Consider the following 26403-nt stretch of genomic DNA (forward strand, 5'->3'; position numbering starts at 1 on the left):
CAACGTCATGGTACGCGCTACGTCTACGCTTACGTGCTGCATACGCGTTTGGTGTGTCCCAGTTTTTACTCATGTTTTGAATACTTGTGTCACTAACGTCGAACAGAAAAGTTTCGTGCGAAACCTAAAACCTAAACCGTCTATATATTTTTACTAACCGTTTAATTTGATTTTGATCTATTTGATTTCACTATGAGATGCTTTAAAGCGAATGTATTTTATCATATTTTGCCCACAAATAAATATATTTTAATTAACTATGGTCGACTTGATTCAACTTTTTAATAACTTATTAATGTTTCTATCCCTGTCAATCCTGGAATGAACTCAAAACGTAGAAGCAGTACAATATTTGCTAAAACAGTTTGGTGCAAGTGGGCCTTAGTCATTGAAATCATATTGCCTGCGTTTTATGTTTGTATATAAAATAATTAATCTTTATTTTATATTTATATATTGTATATTTACTAATAATAATAAATGCTAAACTTTTGTGGTTCAATTCTGGTTCATTGTTTATTTAGGATGATGGCGCAAAATGGAGATTACTTGAAACTGGAGACTGAATGGACTTCTTTCATTAATCCATGGTCAAGGAAGCTCGAATTCGTGATTGGAAAACATTTTATAATTGAGGTTCGTGTTATATTAGGTATACCTAATGTACATTGTACATATAACAGGGAGACTAGCACGAAAGTTGTGGTTATCATACTATTGTAACAATCGCCAAATTTGTAATTCACTGAACTTATTGTATTCGTGCTAATGTTAGCCAATAATGAAGCCTAGCAAACATTTTGAACGCGATTGGTTTGTAAGTAAGGGATGCACGTGAATTTGCTTTGCTACTTATCCAATTTTTTTCCCACTACAGACTACACAGCTTTTTGGAAAGTGATATATTATTTTGACAATTCAAAAGTACTTGTGAAAGTTTACTTGAATAAAAATACATTCGTTTCTAATCTATTCTACTTGCTCAAAATATTTGCCGGGCACTAAGAAAGTACCTATCAGTTGATTGAAAGTGTATCACATCATCACAATGTAATTTTCTTTAGTGCTGGGCTGGGATTAATTTAGCTAGCTAGCTAAATTAATCTGGACTGAATGAATGAGTAATGAGTTGATTTTATGCAAAATTGCGATTAATCTTTTTTCTTATATATCAGGGCCCAACAAATCCTGATGTTTTCCAGACTCCAGAGCCTGACAAATTTTTCAAAAAATATACAGAAGAAGAAACAAAGGCTCAAGCTATAAGAGAAAATATGATCAGAATTATGAATGAGGTAGGAAGATTTTTATGTACCTAGACACAATGTTTCTGTTACGTTTTCATAGCTTGTTTCGGGCTAAGATTACATTCTTAAAGGGTAAAAGCGCGCCTTATTAGACAAAAAGTATAACAGAGTCTGGCGGGTATTCATTTTTGCCGATTAAGTAAACCCCTTTGCGTAACGACTTGTTACTCTAACCCATTATTTACCAAAAAAACTTACCATTATGTGATACATGGAAATGTGTCAAGATAGTTAGGAGGTATACAACGCTAAGAGTGCAAGTTAACCTTTTAATGAAATTCAGGTATTGACTAAGCCTGCGGAAGCAGCGAAGCAACAGATGAGCAAGCGATGCCAAGACTTGGCGTCTTTCATGGAAAGTTTGATAGAGGAAGCACCTAAGCCTGAAGAGGAATTGCGTCTCGTCATACAAGACGCAGACCACAGTTGTTATGTAAGTTAACGAACGTAATTGAAAAATGCGACTTTTGGGCACCATTAGTTGAAACTATGAAAACAATATGGCTAATAAAAAAGATCTGTTAATTTGATTTAGTTGAGAGATTCTGTACCATATAAATAGTAACATTGACTTTTAAATAAGTACATTTTATCCAATGGTACATTACATGATGCTTTTTTTTTTTGGTTTCTTATTAAAATTCAGTATAATGCGTAAAAAAAAACTAAATTAAAATCGGTTCATTCGTTTAGGCGCTACGATGCCACAGACAGATACACAGATACACACGTCAAACTTCTAACACCCCTGTTTTTGGGTCGGGGGTTAAAAATGAGTTCTCACACGCCATTTAACTTTATATGTCAAATATTTTGTCGAAAGTGTCATGAATTTAACAGGGCTCTCTCCGTCACTCGTTTCATACAAACATAGTTCCAAATTCATTTGAATACTAAGCAGACAATGTCCATGAAATTTTGCAGATATATTCTAGAAACTAATATCTGTGTCTGTGGTATTTTAGATTTTTCTAGAAATATGTAGTTAAATTACAAGGGCTCAAAGATTTGTATGTGAATTTTTAAGACCGCGTAACTTTGAAAGCGAATATTTTAACAGAAATCTGGAAAACCACAGACATAGATATTAGTTTTTAGAATATCTCTGCAAAATTTCATGGACATTGGTTGCTTAGTATTCAAATGAATTTGGAACTACGTTTGTATGAAACGAGTGGTGGAGAGAGCCCTCTTAAATATAGTTTTTCCAGTTTTTTATAAAATTTCTATTTATGTAGTTATTTTGATTCTTTTACTTCCTCAAAAGCAGTAATATTATATAGTCTATGGTGCTCTATTATTTTATTACCCTAGTTTTATTTTTACAGGAGCGAGATTCAGTGATGCTAGGTGGTATTTCCCCTCATCATGACTACAATGATAGTCATACAAGCTCCGAGACAACTCTGAGCTACAACCAACTTAACTACAATGAAAACTTGCAAAGGTAAATATTTTTTTAAGACACCACCACCCCGACATACAATATTGGTACCTACTGATTCTGTTGGCAACTAAATTTTAGGAAATTTGCCTCCCCTTTATCATTTTAAAATGGCACCCGTACCTATTTTGAACAATAATATTGTTGCAATGCACGTAACTATGGAAATAGAGTTAATTTTTTTCGGTGTATTTTCTCTATTTTCAGATATTTTGATAGCCACGAGCCTTATAACGTCGAAAAAACTGACGCTTTAGCAATTTGCGATCATGCGAACACATCGGAAATGCAAGAACCTGTAGCGGGTACTAGGTAAACAATTTTTTTTACCTAATCATCATCATCATCAGCCTGTGGACGTCCACTGTTGGACATAGGGCCTTCCCTAAAGAGCGCCACCACAACCGGTCCTCAGCCTTCCTCATCCAGCCACTTCCCGCCAGCCGCTTTATATCGTCGGTCCATCGTGCTGGAGGGCGTCCTACACTACGCTTGCTTAAACGCGGTCTCCACTCAAGGACTTTCCGGCTCCAACGGCCATCGCCCCTACGACAGGCATGGTCTGCCCACTGCCACTTCAGCTTGCTAATAGTTTGGGCTATGTCAGTGACCTTGGTTCTCCTGCGGATCTCCTCGTTTCGGATCTTATCCCTCAGGGAAACTCCTAACATAGCCCTCTCCATAGCTCGCTGAGCAACTTTTTACCTAATAAAAATACCAAAACATTCAACTTTATCTAAAGATAACTCGCACTCCATTAGACCAAAGTTTATTACTCGATAACTCACTTTTGGGCACCAACTGTCTATTATAGAAAGTGGCAGTTGTCCTTTAATTTATCACTCAATTTCGTTTATATGTTTTGGTTGCTATAAAAAAAAAATTTCTTTGACCAATAAGATATCGTATTGGGAGTGCAATAGATTTCTAAATCGCTTGTTATTGCTATCAATTTCTTTGGACCCTACGTCGCGATAATCATGGGGAATACCCATATTCTGTCCCTACACTCTGCATGACCGGGGTTATGAGCGGTTATTTCATCTCATCGACTCAGTTTCATCCAACTACTGACCTGGATCAATATTGCTTAACAAGCGTTATTGACTGGGACAATAATTTTTTTAACTTAATGGCGGCTGAAAGATTGGACTTAAAGGTCACTGTCCTTCTGTCCTGTACTAGTGCGAATCCTTTTTCGAAACTCATGTTCAGCATGAACAAATTACATAATATAAGTATTAGGTGCTGATGCAACTAAGCAAGTCTATTTATTTCTTTGTACTTTCAGCAGATGTATTTTGTCAAACCCTGGTGAATTGGACGAAAGAGCAAGCACGTCTGATTCTAATGCAGCCGCAGGCGCCAGTACCAGCCGCGCGGGAACTTCAATTGAATATCCAGCCTTGAGACTGACGGAGTCGCTACTGAACAAGTCAGTATTAATAGTGTAAAAAAATTAACAAAAATAACATCTAACTCTTGGAGTGTTCACAAGTATTGTAATTTTTTATCAACAGGCACAACATTGATATGGAGAAAGAATTATTAAAGAAGCACCGTGAAACTCGGTCTAGCAGCAAGGGCGAGAGAGAGAAAGCTTCAAATGAGAGCAGACAGAAAAAGAAGGAGCATCTAGCACGATGCAATGCTCTATATCAGCCAACCACCGCTGGCTTATCCGCTGATAAGGTATTTTTTGAGAAATAGAAAATTTTGTACGGATTCTTGCCTGTATGTCAGGGTGTAATATGGACTAAAACAATATCCCTCTCAATTTATCAAAGTTTTTAAATAAAAATCCTTTCGAGTAGAGTAAGAAATACATAGAAAATCCATACCGAATTCTCTTTATAGGCTCATGGGCTGAAACGAGCCTCAAAGCAGACGGAAGACGGGACTACACATAAACACCGCTGCTCTTCGCCCAGGAACCGTCGCAGATTTAGCCAGAAAGTCACTAATAGTCCTCCCTTGCAGGCTACCAACAATGGTGAATACTACAGTATTTTATTTAATCTAAAACTCAGCTTTACATATTTCAACGCACGGTTAAAATTTGTATAATGAAAACAAAAGGAAAATGGTGCCATAGAATATACCTACTGATCGTACTTACATTGTACCACCAAATATATCGATAAATCACCCTCTGCGCAGTATAATGGTCAGAGTAATGTTTGCCTAACGCAATCATAAAATTCTAAATTTCACCAAGTCTGTCCGTGTCCATAAAGCAAAGCTGTTATTTTTATGGCTCCCAGTTATATTCTATGGCACTCATTAGAAGTATGTAACTGTCACACCATATTATATTAAAAGTTGATACCAAATATTTACTTTTCAGTACCCTCACCATGGCCACCCAATCCTGTGAATAATATGAACGCATTTATACTTGGTTTGGGCATTCCGCCCCAGATGTCTGTTATGAGTCCTATGACCGTGCCTGGTGAGAAAAATCGTAAAAAACATGTTTTTTTCTGGATCTCATCGCAAAAAGTCATGTTTTAATAAAAATCTTGAAGCTGTCGTGTGCAAGTTCTACTTTATGAAAAAAAAACATATTAGTAATACTAGTTTCATATTTTCAGGAGCCTTACCGATGTATTATACTCCGACGTCGACCCAGCAAATGCCGTCTAGATTTAATCCAAATACCAATCTTCCTCATGCACACTATCATAGATATCAAAGTGAGTAACATTTAAACTTTTTTTTACACACACACACACAGACACACACACAACACACACACACACACACACACACGCACACACACACACACACACAAACACACACACACACACACACACACACACTTTCGCATTTATTATAGCTTTGTAATGACATACAGACATAACGGTTACCTTAGTAGGTCCTTAGTTGACTCGATAACCCGTTTTGAAATTAGGAGACCATAGAGGAAGTCGCCTGAATATCATCTTTATTTACAATTTAACATTATTTATAGCTAGCATAGGTAATCTATTAGTTACTGTACAAATCATACCCGCGTGAAATGTTGCTAGAATACTGGTTTGACCGGTTTTATTGAATCGAAGCATTTCGAAAGTAACATTATTCTACTATTTCAGATGTAAGCACCGTAAATCCCCATATGCAGTATATGCAACAAGGACAAATTAATGAGTCTGATGTGGTATTTCAAATGAACTCTGTATTTGCCACGAGTGGGGAAGCGAATAGAGTCCACCCTAATAACATCCCACCTACTCATTATCAGCAGATACATCAAAGTAATCAATGTGAGTTATACAAAGATTTGTAATAATTTATTTAAGCTAAGACAAGAAAAAAATTATAACCAGAGCGCAATTGTTTTGTTAAACTGGTCCGAGCCCCAACGATTAGAAAAGAGTTGGTGTACAACGAGAAGCAATTGTGTAGTTGAAATATAGTTTTGGTCACTGATCTATGAGCGAGTATGCGAGTGCGATGGGCTAGTACTCGTCCGTCATATTAAATTAATCCTTGTGCAAAGTGCACGAGTGTTCTGACCACCAACAGAGCGTTGCTGAGCGAGTTTTTCATTAATAGCTCTTGCCACTGCGACAAACTAGTGGAGAGAAAGTTCTGGCTGACAGTGTGCACAGTCAGCGATCAATATCTTTTTTTATAGTCGTGGAATCACACATAGTTTCTTGAGTGAGAAAATAGTTGATAGTAAGAGCCGATTCACACCAAGCACGTATACGTGACCACGCGCGTAGTGACGTGCGTGAATCCATAGACATGACAGCAATCATTACGTCTACGCGAACGTTCACGTCACGCAAGCGGTATGCCATATCTCATACAGTTCTATACTTTACAACGTCATGGTACGCGCTACGTCTACGCTTACTTGCTGCATACGCGTTTGGTGTGTCCCAGCTTCCGTTTTCTCTTCGGCGTTAGAACAAGTGCCTCAATAAGTGAAAGTAAGAGTAGGTCCCTAATAAAACATTGTTTTTCAGTGCAATGTATGATGTTGGGACAGACAGTCTATGGGTCTCCGTTCATGTACTCAGCCATAGATCCGCAGATGTCCTACGCATTACAACAAAGTTTTGTACCACAACAAACGCCTAATACGCAACCACTGGAATTGTCAACTAGTAACTATGAAGAGGTAAGCGAAATATTTGTAACTTTTCTAAATATTTCTTTTTATGCTTACATAATATCATTAATATCGCATAGCATAGCTACTAATAAAATTTAACAGTAAGCTATAAATAATATAATGAATTAATTTACTATACCTACAATGTTTAAAAAATTCATAATGTTAATTAAATTCAGTTATTTTGCAAAATATTAATTTGCTCGCATGTATAGAATTTTTTTACTGTTTCCCTCTATGTAAAGATGATGTTAATGTTTTATTTTAATAAGTTATACAGTATTAAGAGTTTATAATTTATGAGTATATTATGTGTGAGCATGTTACTGTTAAGTTAGCTTCATTTATTGTCATTTTATTCTTTAAACAATTAAGTACAGACTCTATGAAGACACGATTTTGTAGTGTGTATTATAGAAAATTGAAATGTTTTGTGCTTTGTGATAGTAATATTATTATGTATGATTATGTTGTAATGAATTCCGATTTGTTTAGAGTTTGGCCCGAGAGCCAGTGGGTATGTTTAAGAAGATCCTCGTAAAAGCCGAAAGTTTGTAGTATGGCAAATTAAAACTGCCACCAGCCTACTGATTACTCTAATCTATACTCTAATTTCGAACACTGAATGATAGGTCACCGAGCGCATTTGATATTAACATTTTATCCATTAAGGTTCTCTACGAAAAAATATTTTAATATCGCTCCATGAAGCAGTTGTAGAACCAACCGATGTCAAATGAGTTCGGTGGCTATCGTTCATTGTTAGACACTGGGTTAGCAAATCACACAGCGGGGTCTTCTCCATCTGACCTAGGTCAAGACGGGGGTACGGGCCTCGAGGCGTGGTCTCCTTGCCCGGGTGTGGCGCGGGGAAGAACACTTCCCCGGTAATGTCCTTTAAGCCGTTATCGGCTAAGGCCTGCCTTCTTGGCTTTGGGCCTCGAGGTCTCGGTTGTGTGTTGGATCCAGGGCCCCCGTAGTATGGGTGACGGGCTCGCCATCGCGCACAGGGGTATTGTCAAGTCCAGTAATGCTTGCGTCGTCCTCGTTGTCATCATCTTCATCAGCAAGTTGCGCTGGTGCGGGTGACTGCAGAAGCTCACGAGGTAGAGGACGCCCATTTGGTGGTCTGTATTGTAGCGGTGCTATCCCACGGAGGTGTATGTACGGTCCATGGTCCGCGCGGGCAAACATGCGCCGCGCAAGTGCGTGGACGTACTCCTCCACGGTGGGCGTCTTGGTGTCCCGATGAATGACGTCATTTCTGACGTACCTCGGAGCTCCTACAATCAGGCGCAGGCACTTGTTCTGTTGAACCTGTAGCCGGCGCTTCTGGTAAGCTGAACAAAGAGCGTACCACGCAGGGGCCGCGTACGTCAGGCGCGAACGGACATAGGCTCCGTAAATTCTAAGTTTGGTCTTCAATGTTAGTCTTGAGGTGAGGACTTGGTACAGCATCGACGTGGCCGCCTTTGCGTGGTTCACGGCGTGGTCTACCGTGGGAACCATGTTTAGGTTACAGTCGATGCGGCACCCCAAGTAGCACACCGAGGTCTGCCACTCTATGTCCTGGCCTCGAAGTTGGAGCTGGCGTAGCGGCTTTCGAACTCCGAACAGAATGGCTGCCGTTTTCCCCACGTTGACAGCCATTCTCCATTTGTCCAGCCATTCAGGAAGCAAGTTCAACAGGCGTTGCATGCGATTAGTGGCAACGATTTGGTGATAGGACGACGCAAGATACGCACTGTCGTCAGCGTAGAGTGACAACAGTACGTCTTCCTCCCCCTCGCGCAGGTGTCCGGCGAGGGTAGGGATATCGTCTGTATACACCGCGTACAGACATGGTGATAGACAGCTGCCTTGGGGTACTCCGGCACGTATTGGGCGAGGCTGGGAGTCCGCGCCTTCCACAGATACATAAAATGACCTGCCTTCCAGGTATGATGCTACCAGCCGCACGATCGCGGGTGGCAAGTTAGTGGAGAGAAGTTTCGCCAGAAGTCCGGCGTGCCACACGCGGTCGAAGGCCTTTTCAATATCGAGAAAGACCCCGACGGTGCAGTACCCTCTGTTCTTCTCACTGGCGATGACACCACATCGCCAGTGAGCAAATCACTTACCTGGTCCGTGGTGGGTTCAAAAGTTGAATGATAGGTGGCACTGCCAAATAATTCAAGGTCGCAAACTTCTATATAATGAAAAATAAGAAGGTATCTAAAAAAAATTCCGAAAAGGGTTTTCAATATAATTATCTGCTTAGTGTAGTTCACCCACATTCTCACACCTTTAAAAAACAAGCATACCAAGGCATGGTTAAAGATGCTATTATCAAGTAACCATCTATTAGAAAGATGCTCAATTTTTGCACCAGCAGAGCTGATTCCCACAAATAGATGAATTTCTTGACAATACCCACAAATTGATGAATTTCTAGTGGGCATATTATTCACTTTCAGCCTTTATCAAGTACCTTCTAGAATCTCTCAGAGGCCAGGTTATATTTAAGAATTATTAAATTTTGCGATTAAATAACTCGAGTTAAGTTTAACGAAGAAATAAATAAATTACCGGCAAAGCTGCCAAGGGATAAAGCGTTTCAGTATGGTGCTACATAGAAAGTGATTAGGTATTGCGTTTAATAATAATTAAACAGCCATACCCTGTCAACGATAGCTTGCTTCCATCTTAGACTGCATCATCACTTATATGTGAGTGATGATGCAATCTAAGATAGGAGATTTCAATAAAGCTAATTTATCATGGAGTAAAAAAAAATATCTTAATTGTATTTTAAGTCGTGGCTATAATTTTTCATTAATTATACTTATTTGCTTCATAAAATAATATTGGCTCATCGCTTCGCGCTTTTAATAACAATGTGTGCAACTTTACTGTTACGAGACTTTGTCAATAAATAAATTAATGAAATGAATCTAACAAAATAACAAGATAATAAATATAGATATACCTAATATTAATGGTACCTGTTATGCTTAGTATCTGGCTAAGTTTATTATAGCCCTCGGCGCAAAAAACGGGCGTTATCAGTGATCGATAAAGCATAGAAATATTCCATTTCTTCACCCAACTTTGGGCGTAACGACATTTTTTGTATTAGAAATCTGTCAAAATATCAAATTTACCCTCGGATTACACTTATTCTACGTAGGTTAAATCGATCCTAAGTAATCCCTCACCTGGCTAGTAACCTTAAACTGATATTGCGGACTTACCTTATGGGTAACCTTAACCAGGATAGTCTGCGGACTAAACTCCCAACTCTGATGTTACACAGCATATGACCGTATTGGGGCCTTTTGATGCGGTCTCGATCAGTATTTGGCTTACAGACAGTGACCAAAGTCTAATGATGGTTACAGGAACATAGTTACAGGAACCCTATTAAACATAGATCCAGATTTTGATCCAGACAAGTAGACATAGTCGAAGAGTAGGGGACATAAAGCGGACCATCTTGGTCTTATAGTGGAGTGGAAGATGGTGGGTAGCAGGTTAACAAGTTTATCTAACGTAAACTCCAAACTCAACAATTCACTTGTCAGTTGCAATTAAAAATTTTAATATTTATAATATATTAATTCATGGATATAGAATAGTAGTTATAATAGTTTACGACGGAAGGGCAGCGCTCAAGTGGCTAGTTTTTTATTGAGATTTTTTTTTCTTAGATAATGCTATGCAATAAGTCTATATGTCTGTGTCTCAGATAACATCCTTTTTATTGCGAAGCGCAAAAGTTAGTATACTTCTATTGTACAAATTTGCATGAATCTATGGCAGTAATGTCGCAACATTTTCGCAAACGCTACCCAAACAATACTTTTAACAAACAATAGCTTAATCAAAGAATACATCACAGGCATGTAAACTAACCATGCCACAGAAGTTGGGCAAATCATATTTTGGAAATATGAGGAGAGAGAAGATGGCCGAGGTTCGAGCAAATAAAGGTGGCCATGGGCGGAACATCATCGGTAGCTCATCTGTCGGCGCCTCAAATCGGGTATACCTTTTTAGACTAGAAAATATTAGTTCTCAATTTTGCCATAAAATAATTTTATCAAGGATAAAAAGACACTTAACATACCTGACTCAAAATTTCACCGCCTGTTGAATATTTGTGTATATTTTATTATTTCATTTTACGGCCGAATTTTAGAAAAACCAAATAAGAAGGAGAAATCAATTTGACTTTTCTGGCGAATTTATACCTCCGTTAGGTTATCTAAACGAATGAAAAATTATATATTCAGTCTTTAATCTGTCTACCTGTGTAGATATCTATACTAATAAATAAAATTGGAGTGTCTGTCTGTAATTTCGAAATAACTACCTCATATTAAGCTTATATGGTTATTTGAACGATACCATAACTGAATCACACGTTTTTAAAATTTTTGTCTGTCTGTCTGTCTGTCTGTCTGTCTGTCTGTCTGTCTGTCTGTCTGTTTGAAAAGGCTAATCTTTGGAACGGCTGAACCGATTTTGACGGGACTTTCACAGGCAAGTAGAGGATTGACCAGGGCGTAAAATAGGCTACTTTTTTAACCGACTTTCAAAAAGGGAGTTGTGTTTTTCTACCTATGTACACCGAAATCTCCGAGATTTCTGAACCGATTTGCGTCATTTCTTTTTTAATCGATAGAGGAACTTTGCGACATTGTTTCATAAAAAATTTGGAGTCCAACTCCTCAATCCTGATGCTGCAGGGGATCTGACCAATCCACGCGGGCGAAGCTGCGGGCATCAGCTAGTATTTTAATATATTTTATTCTTTAAAGTCTGCTGCAGATTGAATTTGAACTGTTGTCATGATTAGACCCGAAGCTCAGTGATCCGCTGGAATTAATCGCAAATCGAAAATAGAAAGGTTAAATAAGATTTATTAATAACTTTTAAGATAAGTACCTAAGATAAGTACTTACCTTAAATATAATATTAAACCGAGCGGCTAAATATTAAATCAGTTACTGCAGCGAAGCATTTTTTTGCAATTAACGATCAGTGTTATTTTGACCATGAATAAATTAACCCTTCAAATAACTAAAACAGCATTTTATTAGTCAGAACTAGTTAAGATTAGTTCGCAAAAATAATAACTGGACACCCAATTTTTCGGTGACAACTTGTTGGCATACAAAAATCCGTGACAATTTTTTCTCTCGTATTTCATCTCATAAAGTGTCTTTTTAAACTTGATAGTACGTAAATTATTTATTTTGAAAGCTGCATGCTGGTCGAACTGAAAGAATCATATGTATTTATTTATTGTAAAGCTTTTGTCATATCTAAAGTCTATTAAATAACTTGACCGTAACTGGAAGCTTTATATTGAGAGTAGCATTTCCGTTTCCGTCGATTTCATGCCAGTTTTCGTACTTTTATTGATGTCATATCCGGTTTTGTGGCGCCACCTGGCGGGGTCGCGCTCAAAGTTTTCGTAAATTGCTCAGCGCGGCCATGGCTTCATTGGCGTTTTGTTTGCCGTCGAAGCAACTTGCAATCAGTCAACACGAAACGTTGCAAGATATTTTATTTTATTTTATTGTGTGGTACTTTATAAAGTGAATTTGGTGAATAATTCGCAGTAAGTACTTATTTTTAATTTATATTACATTATGTAAAATGTAAAATATAATAATATGTACGTGATCAATATTTTTAACGGTTTGTCCGTTCGGATCACAGTACTTTATATTTATTTGCCAGAAGGTAGTTATTAAAAACTTTTCGTACTTGAGACGATGTAACAATTAGAAACCGATTATTAGAAATGAATTTCAAATATTTGAAATTAATATTATTTAGCTAAAATTTACCTTTTAAGTCTGTTACAATATGCTCATTTTATTTAGAGGGTACATGACGATAGTTATGACCCCGATTGCATTTTGAAATGAATCCTCTCGGATTTATACGAGAAATTCTTTTAAGATTATGATATGTCTTTTCTAGTTATTGTTATTGTTAATTCAAATTGTTACATCGAATAGTAATGAAATTACAGGTAACCTTTATAAAAATAAAAATATCACACCTGACGATCATCAGGATGAAATCGAATAACAAAGTTCGTGTTTAGATTTTACTTTCAACAGGTTCTAACCTTTTATTAACTAGGTTCCAGGTTTTTCAGGTTTAGCTAGCGCATCTTGGTTTTTACGTGTACCTACACAGTACATTAAAAAGTCTTTGATAAAACTCAAGGTTCATAGACCTAGAAACAAACAAAGAGGTAAAAAAGTATGATACCTTGCAATTTATAGCAGATAAAGCTTATGCAGCTATCATATACTGCATAAACAAAAATAAGCCTAGGTTTTCCTAAAAATTGTGCTTTCTTGACTTTATTTTTATTCGTATATAAATTAACTGAAAATCAATATTAACTTAAATAATAATATTAAATTAACTAAAATATTGACTGAAATCAATAATCAGACTTCGTCGGGTCTTTCCACAATTAGTGGGTAGCTACAGCATAGAAGGTATTGCGATGCGCTGCGAAATTATCACGAGCCAGGTGGGTCTTTTGGTTACATCCATATGGGAAAAAACGAGTGGAGTTTGTTAATATTTTTTGAGTCGAAAAGAACACATTTATTCAGTCAAAAAGCAATTATTATTAGTCCGCTGCCTCTCGCGGGGGCAAGGCATTGAAAATGTTACCGTTCCATCGCGTGGAACTATTTTGCATACACTATGGTAAATTATTTTGACGATTCAAAAGCAATTGCAAAAGTGTATTTGAATAAAGATAAGATAAATTTATTTGACCCAGCAATAAATAGAAAACACATTGAACGCGTTCGCCGCTTCACAAGCACAGAAAATTATAATTGTTGCCGTTCCATCGCGTGGAACTACTCGACATGCACATTGCTTTTCTGAAAAATGGTCACCCGCCCCTCGTAGGGGCCATGCATTTCAAATGTTACCATTTCAATACATAGAACTGCCATGACTACCTTTGCCGTGCATTGAGCCTATTCAATGATCAATATTATCCACTCTCGTGGGTTGGATACCAGTATGATCAATATCATTCAACCTTCGCAGGGTTGATCCTAACATGAGCAATATTATAACACCCTCGCGGGGTGGATACCAGTATGCTCAATATCATCCACCCTCGCGGGGTGGATGCTAGTTTGAGCAATCTCATACACCCTCACGGTGTGAATACCAGTATGATCAATATCATCCACCCTCGCGGGGTGGATGCCAACATGATCTATATCATACACCCTCGCGGGGTGGAAACGAACATACCGGTAATATCTACAAAGGTCATCTAAAAAGTTCTTATCGTTCCTCAATCAGGACTGGAGGTCCAAAAAGGTAAGTAAGCCACAGCATGATTATTTGCACCCGAATTCTCCAAGACAAATCAGAGAAACTAAACCGACCTCGTTCCAAGCAGGTTATTTAGTGCACTGTCTTTCGCAATGAAAGAAAATAGAGGCACCAGAGGTTATACAGAGGTTATTTCAATGGTATCGCATACCAACATTTAAAAAGCCACCTATTGTTTTTCCCAAGGAACTGTACGCAATAGTGCGTAAAATGAATCATGAAGCTTGCACCGCACGCCAAGCTTCCTTTTCACCTTGTTTCTGGTACCGAACTCCGAAGTGTCATCCCGACCAAGATCACATCTTAGAGTACGAAACAACTATGTATGTTATGGCAGAACATTTCATTTTGATAAACATGCAAAGTCTGTTTTCATGTAGTGAAACAGTCTTGTGTCAGTGCTTCTTATTGAGGCCATACGGGAAAGTTAGATAGATTAGATGATAACCTACCTGCCGTTCGGACTAACCACGGTGTCTATGGGTGATATTAAGAGAATGGTGAAATATGAGTCCTATTTTACTTATCAACTTGTCATAGCAAGTTAAGGCAAGTACAAGAGAACAAGATTATAAGATAAGTACAAGAGACTTAATACATGTACATTTTTTACATGCATTAAGTTAATATCTACTACAGTCGAACTTACTGTTTTTGGTATATAAAATTTGAGAATTGGTTCTTTGACCACGAAAGAGTGAGTCTAACTATTTAGAAATACTATGGAGACCCTAGAAAATGCCTCCAAAGAGGGCTGATGGATGTAAGAACAGTTAGAAACGCTAGTTAACAAACCAATGACCGCTGGATAATCCAAGATCTATCCAATACTGGTAGATCACTATTATCATTCACTCACACTAATTTTGTGGTGTACAATAAAAGTATATTCATTCTATCATTCATTCATTCATCATTCGTTAGACGTCCACGCTGGACATAGGTCTCATAAAGACGACGAAGAGAAAAACTACCACATGCCACGTAATTACACTGCATGAATCCAGCGGATCCCTGCGACTCGTTAAATGTCGTCTATCCATCAAGTGGCGATCTTCACGCTGCACTCCAAGCTGGCAGATGCGATAAATAAATTATAAGGGCTAAAGGAGAAATATTAGCTACCTCCACTAGTTCATGTTCTAGTAACGGATGCTTTGGATCAGGCTTGGGAGCATTAATAAACAATCTTCATCTATCATGCTCTTTGACATGAAAGGAACAAATGCTTTACTCTTATCAAAATGATAGTCTAATTTACCCTTCAGAAGCTTCAAGAAGGCTCACTTCTTACGCCTTAGTTCAAGTCTCATTTAAAGTAACAACGAGACGTTACTCTCTCATTTACTAAGAAAAAGAGGAATGATGTTCATTCTTTCATTCATTCATTTGTTAATAAAGCATATTTACAAGGTTTAAGGATGTTGTTATCCTTATTGAATAAAACATTCCAGATACTGGAATTATGGCTTGACAAATACACCATAGCTTACAATATTATATCCGGTATGTATAGTAATCATGTAAATAATTTGTATCTAATGTCATAGCCAACCTCCCAGAGTGGCAATACGAGCTTGCGTGGAAATAATATTTGCAAAGTGGGTAATCCTGGAGGTCGATCTATTCACCTCGGAGAAAGCATTCGAAGTACACAACTATGCACTCTTAGATTTGATGGACCATCAAGTCCTGTTTCACGATGCTGTATCTCATGAAAGTTTCCATTGGCATAGTTGGTTTACGCCATTATTTTCAATTCTTCGTCTTGACTCTTGACCCATCTCAATTGGTCAAAAGGAATATTTTTTGAATAGTTGATTTAGTTTATATAATTTACTCCGATCGAAAGTGTTTGGCGGGCCTCGACCGTTTATATAAAACACAGCCTCATTGACTCGCAATGGGTCTGTCATTGTCTTAAGAAGTCTAGAAATAATGAGTGGTCCTATACATTAGACACATAAAACCTAAGCAGTAAATCACTGCTTAATTTCAAGCGGAAATCTATCTTGAAACTATTGAATAAGCTTGAAAACGTTGATCATCATGGTCTTTAAAGAAAAATATTGATACGAACCTAAAGTATCACAATTAGCACCAGTTTTGGCACATAATATAAATGCCATAATTTAGAATTTTCATTCCTCTTACACGAATCTGTAATTGGATCAGTTATTGGATGTATGAAATAAAAGTCAAGTAATGTTTGTTAATGCGCGTGTTTTATATGTGCTATATTAATGAATAAAAGCAAATTCACTCAATTATGTATTCATGTCCAAGCATGTTTTAAAATCGATTTCTTCAGAGAGATTTGAAATCCACCCGTTTGGGGTGCTAATAATAACTTATTACTTAACTAATCATTTGTAATATCTGCGTTTTTATTACTGCTTACTATTCAGATAACTTCATATTGCATCAAAATCGTACCTTAGAACGAATGATGTGTATTTAATAAAATTTGATGATTATAAAATTAAAATCTGACATTTGCCCTAAATTCGGCTCAAAATCTGAAATAGACAACCAATCAGAAATTGCTTGTAAAGGAATAGTCATAACGGGTATCTTTACCCTCTTTTTGGATTTATATGTGTAATTGGTAATTAAATTATTGAACGACAGAGTATGATATGCTACAAAATATAATGCTCTATATTTTATAATGGTTAACGGATTAAACGTGCCTCTCGTACAGTAGGTATAGCAGACTGGGTAAAAACCTTTTTGAAAGAAGCAAGCATATCTGCTACTTCTCGTAGCATACACTCAACTCAGGGAAAATCATTCTTATGATGAGATGGCCCATGAAAATTAGCAATCAGCTAATACAATTCAAAATTTTTCTAAATGTAAAATGATTGAAGGCAATGTACTTAGTCCAGGTGGTATCGCTCAACTAACTATTCTTCAGTTCTATGACTGATAGTTAAAATTCTTTTCTTTATTGATTTTGTATTCAAATAAACAAAATTTTGTTTATGAAAAAGAACATAATATCATATAAGTATTCATTATGGTACAAGTGTTATCACATTGGCGTAGAATTCTAATATCTATTATGTGGCGTCACCAGGCGAAAACAAACAGGGTCTCAATATAAAGCTTCCAGTTACGGTCAAGTTATTTAATAGTAGCGTTTTACCTGAAAATAAAACGCATATTAAAATACTTACCTCACTGGAAGCTTTCAGTAATTCCTGCCTGGTGATATTGAGCCAATGAAGCCATGGCCGCGCTGAGCAATTTACGAAAACTTTGAGCGCGACCCCGCCAGGTGGCGCCACAAAACCGGATATGACATCAATAAAAGTACGAAAACTGGCATGAAATCGACGGAAACGGAAATGCTACTCTCAATATAAAGCTTCCAGTGAGGTAAGTATTTTAATATGCGTTTTATTTTCAGGTAAAACGCTACTATTTATTTCCAGTAAATGAAGTTAGTCGTGTCTCTATTTCAGTTTCTAACCCACCTTGACAAATTCTACCTCCACGAGCGGGGTAATTCGTTAACTCAGTGATCATCACTAACTGAAAGCCATCAAAATCATTAGACTCTGGTTGGTTGGACATTGCTGTTCCACTGAGCGATATAAATATAATTTTTTAACCCCCGACCCAAAAAGAGGGATGTTATAAGTTTGACGTGTGTATCTGTGTATCTGTGTGTCTGTGTATCTGTGTATCTGTCTGTGGCACCGTAGCGCCTAAACTAATGAACCGATTTTAATTTAGTTTTTTTGTTTGAAAGCTGGCTTGATCGAGAGTGTTCTTAGCTATAATCCAAGAAAATCGGTTCAGCCGTTTGAAAGTTATCAGCTCTTTTCTAGTTACTGTAACCTTCACTTGTCGGGGGTGTTTTAAATTTTTAATTTACACTTGTCATAGAGAAACTTCAATGGATTAAAATAATATCAAATGAGCTTGGGGACTTCCATTCCTGAAAATCTGTATACGTTAACCGCATGTGGGATTTTCCAAGGAAGCACAATTAATCTAAACTTATATTCCCTGGTCGTATACTTTTATAAAAATCATGTGGCACCATGTGGCACCGGTGATATTATCATCAAATTGTTAACTGATGAGCGTTTTATTTTATAGGCATCACATTTTAGTACAGTTTATACTACTGAAAGAATGGTGGTCAAAATAACGTAAATCCAACAGAATTGAAATAGGTATTACGAACGAAAATTCGAACTGTTCTTTCCGAACTGGCGTGGTAGAGTCGCAAACGTATAGTAGTGACACTAGTAGCCTATATGAAGTAATTAAATTATATTAATCCATTTCTAGCATTGAGTCCTAGTCTTGATACTTACTAATTATATTTTTGTTGGCCTTACGCTCAGGTTTCATATTTTTCCCATCATTCTTTCTAAAAAGCCTGCAAATTCAGACATACTTATATGGTAGGTATATAAACTACTATTACAGCTGTTATACCAGTAATTGTACTAGGTACAAATAAACTCTTCTAGGTATTTATAGAGAAGGTACGTGTGAAAAAATGTGCTAAAGAGCTGATGTCATACACGATCGAGGTAGTCTTAATTATTTTAACTACAGTTAAATATTTTGTAAAATGGTAAAGAAAATATGTCAGCCATTAGGAATTATAATATTAAATTATTTTAAGAAGGTAAGACATATTGCATGTTATTAAATAAGTGGTGTAATTTGAGGCTTAGACATTATGTTTTTTTATCAATATGAGTTTGTTTTAAAAACCTACTTCTTTTGATTTTTTATACTTACGTGAACAGAATTCACCAATTTAACTCTAGTTTGAATTTACTTCTACGTCAAGGTGTAAGTAGTACAGATGCACTGTTAATTAAATCGAGCATCGGAAGCATTGATTCAGTTGCTTCTTAAGATGCACCAAAATGCACCAAAATATTGATTGGTAATAAGTAGTAATAAAACAACAATAAGAATATTTGCAATGGGTATAAGCAAATGTCCCAATTTTTCTTTCGTAAAATTTTGTTATAATTATTGTAAAATTTTAATGTATGAGTATGGATTTTAAATGTGGCAAAGAACCTTAACAGGGCTCTCTCCGTCACTCGTTTCATACAATCGTAGTTCCAATTTCATTTGAATATTAAGCAACCAAAATCCATCAAATTTTGCAGATATATTCTAAAAACTAATATCTGTGTCTGTGGTGTTTTAGATTTTTCTAAAAATATGTAGTTTTAAAATTACAGTGGCTCAAAGATTTGTATGAAATTTTTTTAGACTGCGTAACTTTGAAACCGAATATTTTAACAGAAATCTGGAAAACCACAGACATGGATATTAGTTTCTAGAATATGTCTGCAAAATTTCACGGACTTTGGTTGCTTAATATTCAAATGAAATTGGAACTACGATTGTATGAAACGAGTAACGGAGAGAGCCCTCTTAATTTTACTAAAGTACCCAAATAAGCTGCCTTTAAAAATTTTGCTTTATATAATTATTTTATACATACCTACTTACATTTTTCATCTCATTATTCGTTCCTTACTTGACGTAACTAAACTGTTTTAAGCGTAAATAAAAATATTATAAAAGTACGAGCACATATCATTTTGAACGCTTTTTGTTTTAACATTATGTATATATTTTTTAAATAACTATTTTTATATACTTTAAGCACTATAGATAAACTTCAAGTTAACATGTATACTTAGATGCTTGCAATGTTTAGAGAGTTCCTGGTTCGGTTTTCGAATCAGTGAAATACCTCGAACGTGCCTTAATAATTTTCCACAACCGTGGATTTATTTGACGATAGGAAAATAATGATTGTTTTCCAACAGAGTACGGATACGATGACTGATGAACGTATAAAGAGAAGGCTTGATAATAGTGACAGTAATAATGATAAGACTGATGGAGAGTCGAGCTACTCGTCTTTCTATTCATCTTTCTTTAAGACTGACTCTGGAAGTGGAAGCGACACCAGACACCAAAATAATAAGGAAGATAATAAGACTCCAGTAAGTTGCATTGAAAACTAAGTAACTTAATGTTTAAGTTTTTCATGAATTAATTTGTTTTTGTTTCGTCGCAAATGGAGAAAAATACTACAAAAGCCTCGTCCGAAATAGAAATTAACAATCTCGTTTAGTTTAAAATTACTTAAAATCACCAAAAACGTATTCGGCTTCGCCTAGTCCTTCCAGCGTTACTCGGCCCGCAATTGCTTTATTTCTGGCCTGGACAGTAATGTAGCCCTTAGACAAGATAATTATTTAAATGTGAGTACGTTGGTCGTGCACATGATACCTTACTTAATACGTCTACAAATTGTATTCTCCCCGATAGGAAAAAATACTGTTTATTCCCCCTTGAGAAATAGTGTTGAAAAAATATATTAAGCTTCCATGCAGCTTACTTTAGCTTACAAATTATTACAGTACAGGCACAAAACTAATGGCAAATTCTGGCATAATTCTGACGTTTCTATGACTAATGTCGCTAATGCACGGAAAATCCCTAGAAGAAAGATGGACCCACCATGGATGGAGCAAGTGAGTTTCAAAATTTTTATGTGTATATACTTCGGTATAATGGCCAATGTCATTTACTCTATAATTTGATATAATTACTAAGCAACATCATTAGCTGATGAGTGGTGACTCATCCATCGTTAGTTGGACACAGTCTGAATTCGTTCTTGATTTAAAGATTTCGTTTGCCTTTTATTCATATTAAAAATATTTTCATTGTTGCGACTTCTTTTTCTTGACTAAACCTTTTCATCTCTTCTTAAATTTTGATTTCTAATAGCTCCTCTTTAATTATGATTTCAGAAAATTATTTATTTGATACGTCATTTAATATTTACATTCTCTGATCTCTACACATTATTTGTCCAAGGTTTCAGCAGTAGATTTTTAACGTTAACATGATCATTTCAAGAAAATTCTGTGTCCTGTGTTAGTAGTGACATGATTGTGAGAACCCTTTGAAGTCACAAGAAAAAAAATGAAGTCATCATCGTCGTCTCGAACGATCACCGTACCGGTCTACTAATGAGCACGGATCTCCGACGAATAAGAAGGGTCTATAGTAATTAGTACCATAGTCTACGCTGGCCAAATACGGATTAGCAGACTTCGAATACCCTTGACCCAGGTTTTCTCACGATGTTTTTCTTTACCATTAAAGCACTTAATCTCTAATAACTTAGTTAAATAATAAAATGGCTCCAAAAATGCAAAAATAAAATTCTTTATAATAATTAAGCTTTGAAATGTATCTTTATATTTTTTGTCACGTATTATAGCTAGAATATATTTTATTAACTAACTTTTGTATTTTTTTTAGGTGTGTGTTACGTCTGAACTCATTTATAAATACCAAATTGTTACTAAGAATATCGACGAGGTTCTATCTAGTGATAAAGAGAAACTGAAACAATTGGAGCAAGTGAGTTTATTAAATAGTCCCTATTCAGCGCCATCCACGCCATTTTGTCATTTTGTACTTCTACACCATGTCTCTACACCATGGTTTTTAATGAAAAAAGAATTTAAAATAACATCGATTGCGCCATTCTTAGGTATTATAATAATAGTAAAAACATTTGTTTCTCAATAGTGGGCTTCTTATGCTACTAGTTATATTCTATTTTGATGATTTTATGTCACAAAACTTCTCAACAACAACTGTACAAAGTTCAACTCAATTGGATGATGGATACGCGAACGCAGAGGTACCAAAAGACAGGCACACATTAATTTTTATATAATAATATTTCGGCACTGGTTAGCAATAATCTTAGTACTTAGGTATTAATTTTTATCTATGTTAATATCATAAATTATGGTATAAGTATTGTCTGTCTGTCTCTTTGTAAACTTTTAAGTGTCGTTTGGACTAATTTGCTCATTGTCATTGATATAGAATACTTTTGGACATAAGAGGCAATTTCGGGATTTTGAAATCAATATAAAGAAATTTTTTTCTTACCTTTCAGCCTTCGCTAGTCAATGAACAACTTAGTCAACTTTATTTAGACCTGCAACTAGAAGGTGTTGCCGCTAGGCTCACTTTAGAGGAAGGGATTACCAGCTCGAGCAGCTCAGGCGAAGAATCTACTGCCAAATCCTCTAAGGTATGGAAGTTTCAACTTTCAATCTTTGCGTCATATCCCTCACTGCATCGTTTTGAGGGTTGGATTTCTTTCATCACTTACATAATGCTTGAGGGGTTCAAGTAATCATATGACTTTTCTTGGGATTTCGGATCGGTGGGCTCAACTACCTCAGTTTTGTAGAGCTTTTATGGTCTTATTTAATTTATAAATAACGGTAGACTGAAACCACTCTATCCCAACTAAAAAATATGAAAGACATAATTATTGTTAATGAGATAGGGAACTCAGTCAGTCATTTTTAGGAAACCTGTAATTTCAAGTGTGTTGTGGCTGTTACTTATTAATTTTAGGATGTTTACTAAACTGCTTGTCAAACCAATGTATCGTATTTACAATTTATAGTTAGCTGCATTTGGAGAATATTCGATGTGGATATGGAGATTTTGGGAATAATTCTAGTATTTTTTCTTCAGAGTCGCCGGCGAAAACGAGAGTACAGCAGGTTGGTGATGATCTACGAAGAAGACGCTCCATTACCTCCACCAGATGATACTTGTAGTTCTTACACATCTTAGTATTTTCGTGGAGGGTCAGAACACACGCGATACCGTATGTTCTTTCCTTCTATAACCTTAGATATGATGAGGCGGTCTATGATATTCTACGTCAAACTAGTACGAGCACATCATTACTGAAGGTAGCGTAGGTGCTCTTAAAATACTTTTTAAAGGCGATAATGGACAGCCTGTTTATGAACCGCTCTGAATTTTAGTGTTGTGAGTGAATTGTGTCATAAAAACTTTATTTGTTAATTTAATAGTGCGGAATTATAGACCGACAACTCTTTCTGATGGTCGTTACGGCCTGTGGGCGACGAGGAATATTAAAAAAATACGCTTAATGCATACAGTATACATCTCTCAATGGAAAATTTAGCAATATCTACCGATTACCACTGAATTAACGATATGAAAAGAAAATTATTTCCATCCCGCAGTAGGTATTTCATCCCCCGTGGCCTAGAGACCATGCGTGCCTTCAGAAAAAGTTTGCCGTTCTACAAATATTTTGTAATTTCATGGATATTATATTTTTATACATCTTGTTTAACAAACTATATACCTGTACGTATATTACTATGAATATGAGTTGTGGCGTTTTATTAACATGAGAGCTCATTATAAAAATATTTTTAATTTGAGACAGTATAAGAATTATTTTATTTTTTAATACATTAGTTTGTAAGTTGGATTTAAAGCAAGAATATTTATTTTATGTCACCACCATAGCATAATATTTGATTTATCGTCGATTCAGGATCAAACCGAGAGTTCCCTCACTCTAGTTTCACTCTGCCACTGTCTTGTTTGCCACTGACGAATTATTTTTGTAGTAAATATTTTGATAGTATTTGTTTTTAACCCCCGACCCAGAAAGAGAGGTGTTATAAGTTTGACGTGCGTATCTGTCTGTGGCATCGTAGCTCCTAAATTAATGAACCGATTTCAAATTAGTTTTTTTTGTTTGAAAGGTTGAAAGTTATCAGCTCTTTTCTAGTTACTGTAATCACTTGTCGGGGGTATTAGTAATCTTAATTTACACTTGTAACTCTAATTAAATACTCGTAAAGTAGAAAGTGATTGTTTCTATTGAATTTGTGTTTACCAATTGTTTCCGACCAAACCAAGACAATAATACTTATTTGAATATACTTTATTAAACTTGCTGAAATGATATACTTAGTGCACGTATGTAAACAAATACAAGCACTCAATAACTCTGTTAGTAAATATTTTTATAACTATTATTCGTCAATGGTTGTGGATACAATATTTTTATTGCAAAGCGCACAGAATTTTTATTGAAATAATTTTGTATCTCCGTTATATTATTGAATAATGATTTCGTCGTGTTATTTAATATGATTATAAATTACTAAGGCCGCATCGTGACTGTCGAAGAGGCTCAGAGCTTGTTCTGTAGTTTTAAGGTCCAAACGTACTTACGCTTCGCTGCGCGACGCGGTAGTGCCTTGCTCTATATAAAGTGATATACATAAACTATATTTGCCGCGCCTCGTCACGCAGCGTCGCTCAAGTGCACTTTGCTCCGTACAAACACATATAAGCTATATTTGAAGTGCCGCGTCGCAACGCGTCGAGTCGCGCAGTGCAGTGTAAGTGCGTTTGGACCTTAATAGTTGAATAAATGTGACAGCTATTAAAAAAATATTTTTTTTTTGTTAGAACTATAGGTAATTACTAATTAGTAAAAATAAAATGATCAAAGAAATTAATCGATCAAAGATATTATATTTTATATGTCTACTAGACAATGCCCGGTATGAATTGCAATGCCACTTTGTACAAACAATACGCGCTACCTACACTGATGGTTCTATGTCAGAAAACTTCTTGCAAGTTCCAACAACCACTGTACAAAGTTCTCAAATAAACTTTATGATATTGGAACACATCATTTAGCTCTTAACTTGTATATAAAAATTGATGTGTGCGATACATACGTGTTCGCGCGTTCGTCTTATTGAGTTGAAACATTGTTGTTGTTGGCACTTCCGTTAAGGTTTCTGAGTTAGGAAAATCAACGTGCGATAGGTAGTGAGCGAGTTGAATTGCAACATGCCGGGCATTAGCAAATTTTTTATATCAAATATGTTACATGTTTTGCTTTTTAAAAGTTGTTAGTTTATTTTATGTCTTTGTTCAAATGTTGAATGTTTATAGAAATGTTTTATGTTTCGCTTATAATCTGAGCAGCCGCAGGTAGAACTGCCTTTACTGAGGCTACTCGTATGTATAAGTTTGCTTGTTCTCCATAAAACTATGATATGGACTGAGCTTCATAAGTTGCTTTAGTTGTAAGGTTACGCATTTTATTATTTTATAAATGAGACAATGATGATGATGACAATCTTGTATGAACGTTGACACGATTTGAGTATTTCGGAAATAAAATGATTGAAGTAAATGATATGATTTTTTTTATTTCTCGTAAGATTCTTAAATGAAAATGGTACTTAAATTCTAAACCTAATTCGGCTGTACAAAATCTTTAGATCTCTAAATATAGTGCCATCCATTTCCTAGTGCTCCTTGCGGAAAAGGCAACAATCAGATTAAAGCTCCGACTACACGCTCAGCCGTGCCGAGTGCTTACCTGGACGAGCCTATTTGCGCAGAGTGTGGACGGCAAGAAGGAATTCCACTCAATTTCAAAAGCTGCTAAAGATTGGACAGTCCCGGAATTGAACCGCCGACCTTTCGGAATTCAGCCCGCTCCTCAACCGTTGAGCTATCGAGGCTCTAACGAGTTTATACTGTATTTGGTAGAATATCGATTCAGGATCACACCGAAAGCTCACTCACTCTACATTAACTTTGCTGTAACACATTCGTAATAAATAAATAGGTACAATAAATAAAGCAGATAAATTCTAACGTCATATTCTTGTCCAAAGCAAGGAGATATAGATTTAATTTACCTACCAAGTAGGTATAACAATTAGCTAAGTATCTAGTAAGCGGTGATAATCTAGTAAGTGGTTAGGACATCGGCATCCTATTCAAAGGGTCCGGCGTTCCATCCTTGACACGCACCTGTATTTTTTCGTAGATAATATCCTTACTTCGTAGAACATTCCGTAGAAAATTACCTTGATGATGAAAAAAATCATAGCGAGAAAACCTGCGTGCCATGAGATTTCTCCACATTAATTCAAATGTCGTCTAAGTCTGCCAGCCCGCTCTTTGTCAACGTGCTGGACTACGACTAAAATTCTTTTCATTTTAGGGCAAACACGTGCTCAATAATAGGCTGACAATAGGTTGATAGTGATGAAGTAGGAATACAGTACGATAAAGTCTTGTAGTATTTAAAATCAACCTATTAATACCTATTACAAAGTACCTAATTAGTTTTCTCTACAGGTGTATGAGCATACAATGGTGTAACAAAAAATAGGTTATATCAAGGTATGATTTTCTATAAGAAAATAAGGAGGTAGGTACTCAGTAGG

At 36.2% G+C, this 26403-nt stretch overlaps 1 protein-coding gene across 6 annotated transcripts in view; it reads left to right on the forward strand.

Moving 5' to 3' along the window:
* LOC123880638 (period circadian protein) overlaps positions 1 to 25358 on the forward strand; it is a 36540-nt gene extending 11182 nt beyond the window's left edge. For 4 of the 6 annotated variants that reach the window (XM_045928854.1, XM_045928856.1, XM_045928858.1 and 1 more), the window contains 18 exons: positions 525 to 636; positions 1176 to 1295; positions 1591 to 1740; positions 2636 to 2754; positions 2959 to 3063; positions 4043 to 4186; positions 4272 to 4443; positions 4609 to 4744; positions 5099 to 5203; positions 5346 to 5447; positions 5850 to 6020; positions 6732 to 6886; positions 10761 to 10904; positions 20083 to 20262; positions 20683 to 20796; positions 21596 to 21697; positions 22248 to 22385; positions 22841 to 25358. In XM_045928854.1, coding sequence (XP_045784810.1) covers positions 525 to 636; positions 1176 to 1295; positions 1591 to 1740; positions 2636 to 2754; positions 2959 to 3063; positions 4043 to 4186; positions 4272 to 4443; positions 4609 to 4744; positions 5099 to 5203; positions 5346 to 5447; positions 5850 to 6020; positions 6732 to 6886; positions 10761 to 10904; positions 20083 to 20262; positions 20683 to 20796; positions 21596 to 21697; positions 22248 to 22385; positions 22841 to 22942 — 2371 coding nt within the window. In that variant the 3' untranslated portion in view covers positions 22943 to 25358. The remainder of the gene's footprint in view (positions 1 to 524; positions 637 to 1175; positions 1296 to 1590; positions 1741 to 2635; positions 2755 to 2958; positions 3064 to 4042; positions 4187 to 4271; positions 4444 to 4608; positions 4745 to 5098; positions 5204 to 5345; positions 5448 to 5849; positions 6021 to 6731; positions 6887 to 10760; positions 10905 to 20082; positions 20263 to 20682; positions 20797 to 21595; positions 21698 to 22247; positions 22386 to 22840) is intronic. The other 2 variants (XM_045928855.1, XM_045928857.1) reach the window with 2 other exon arrangements.
* Positions 25359 to 26403: the final 1045 nt, after the last annotated feature.

The sequence above is a fragment of the Maniola jurtina genome, chromosome Z (genome assembly GCF_905333055.1).
Source record: "Maniola jurtina chromosome Z, ilManJurt1.1, whole genome shotgun sequence".
Lineage (NCBI taxonomy): Eukaryota > Metazoa > Arthropoda > Insecta > Lepidoptera > Nymphalidae > Maniola > Maniola jurtina.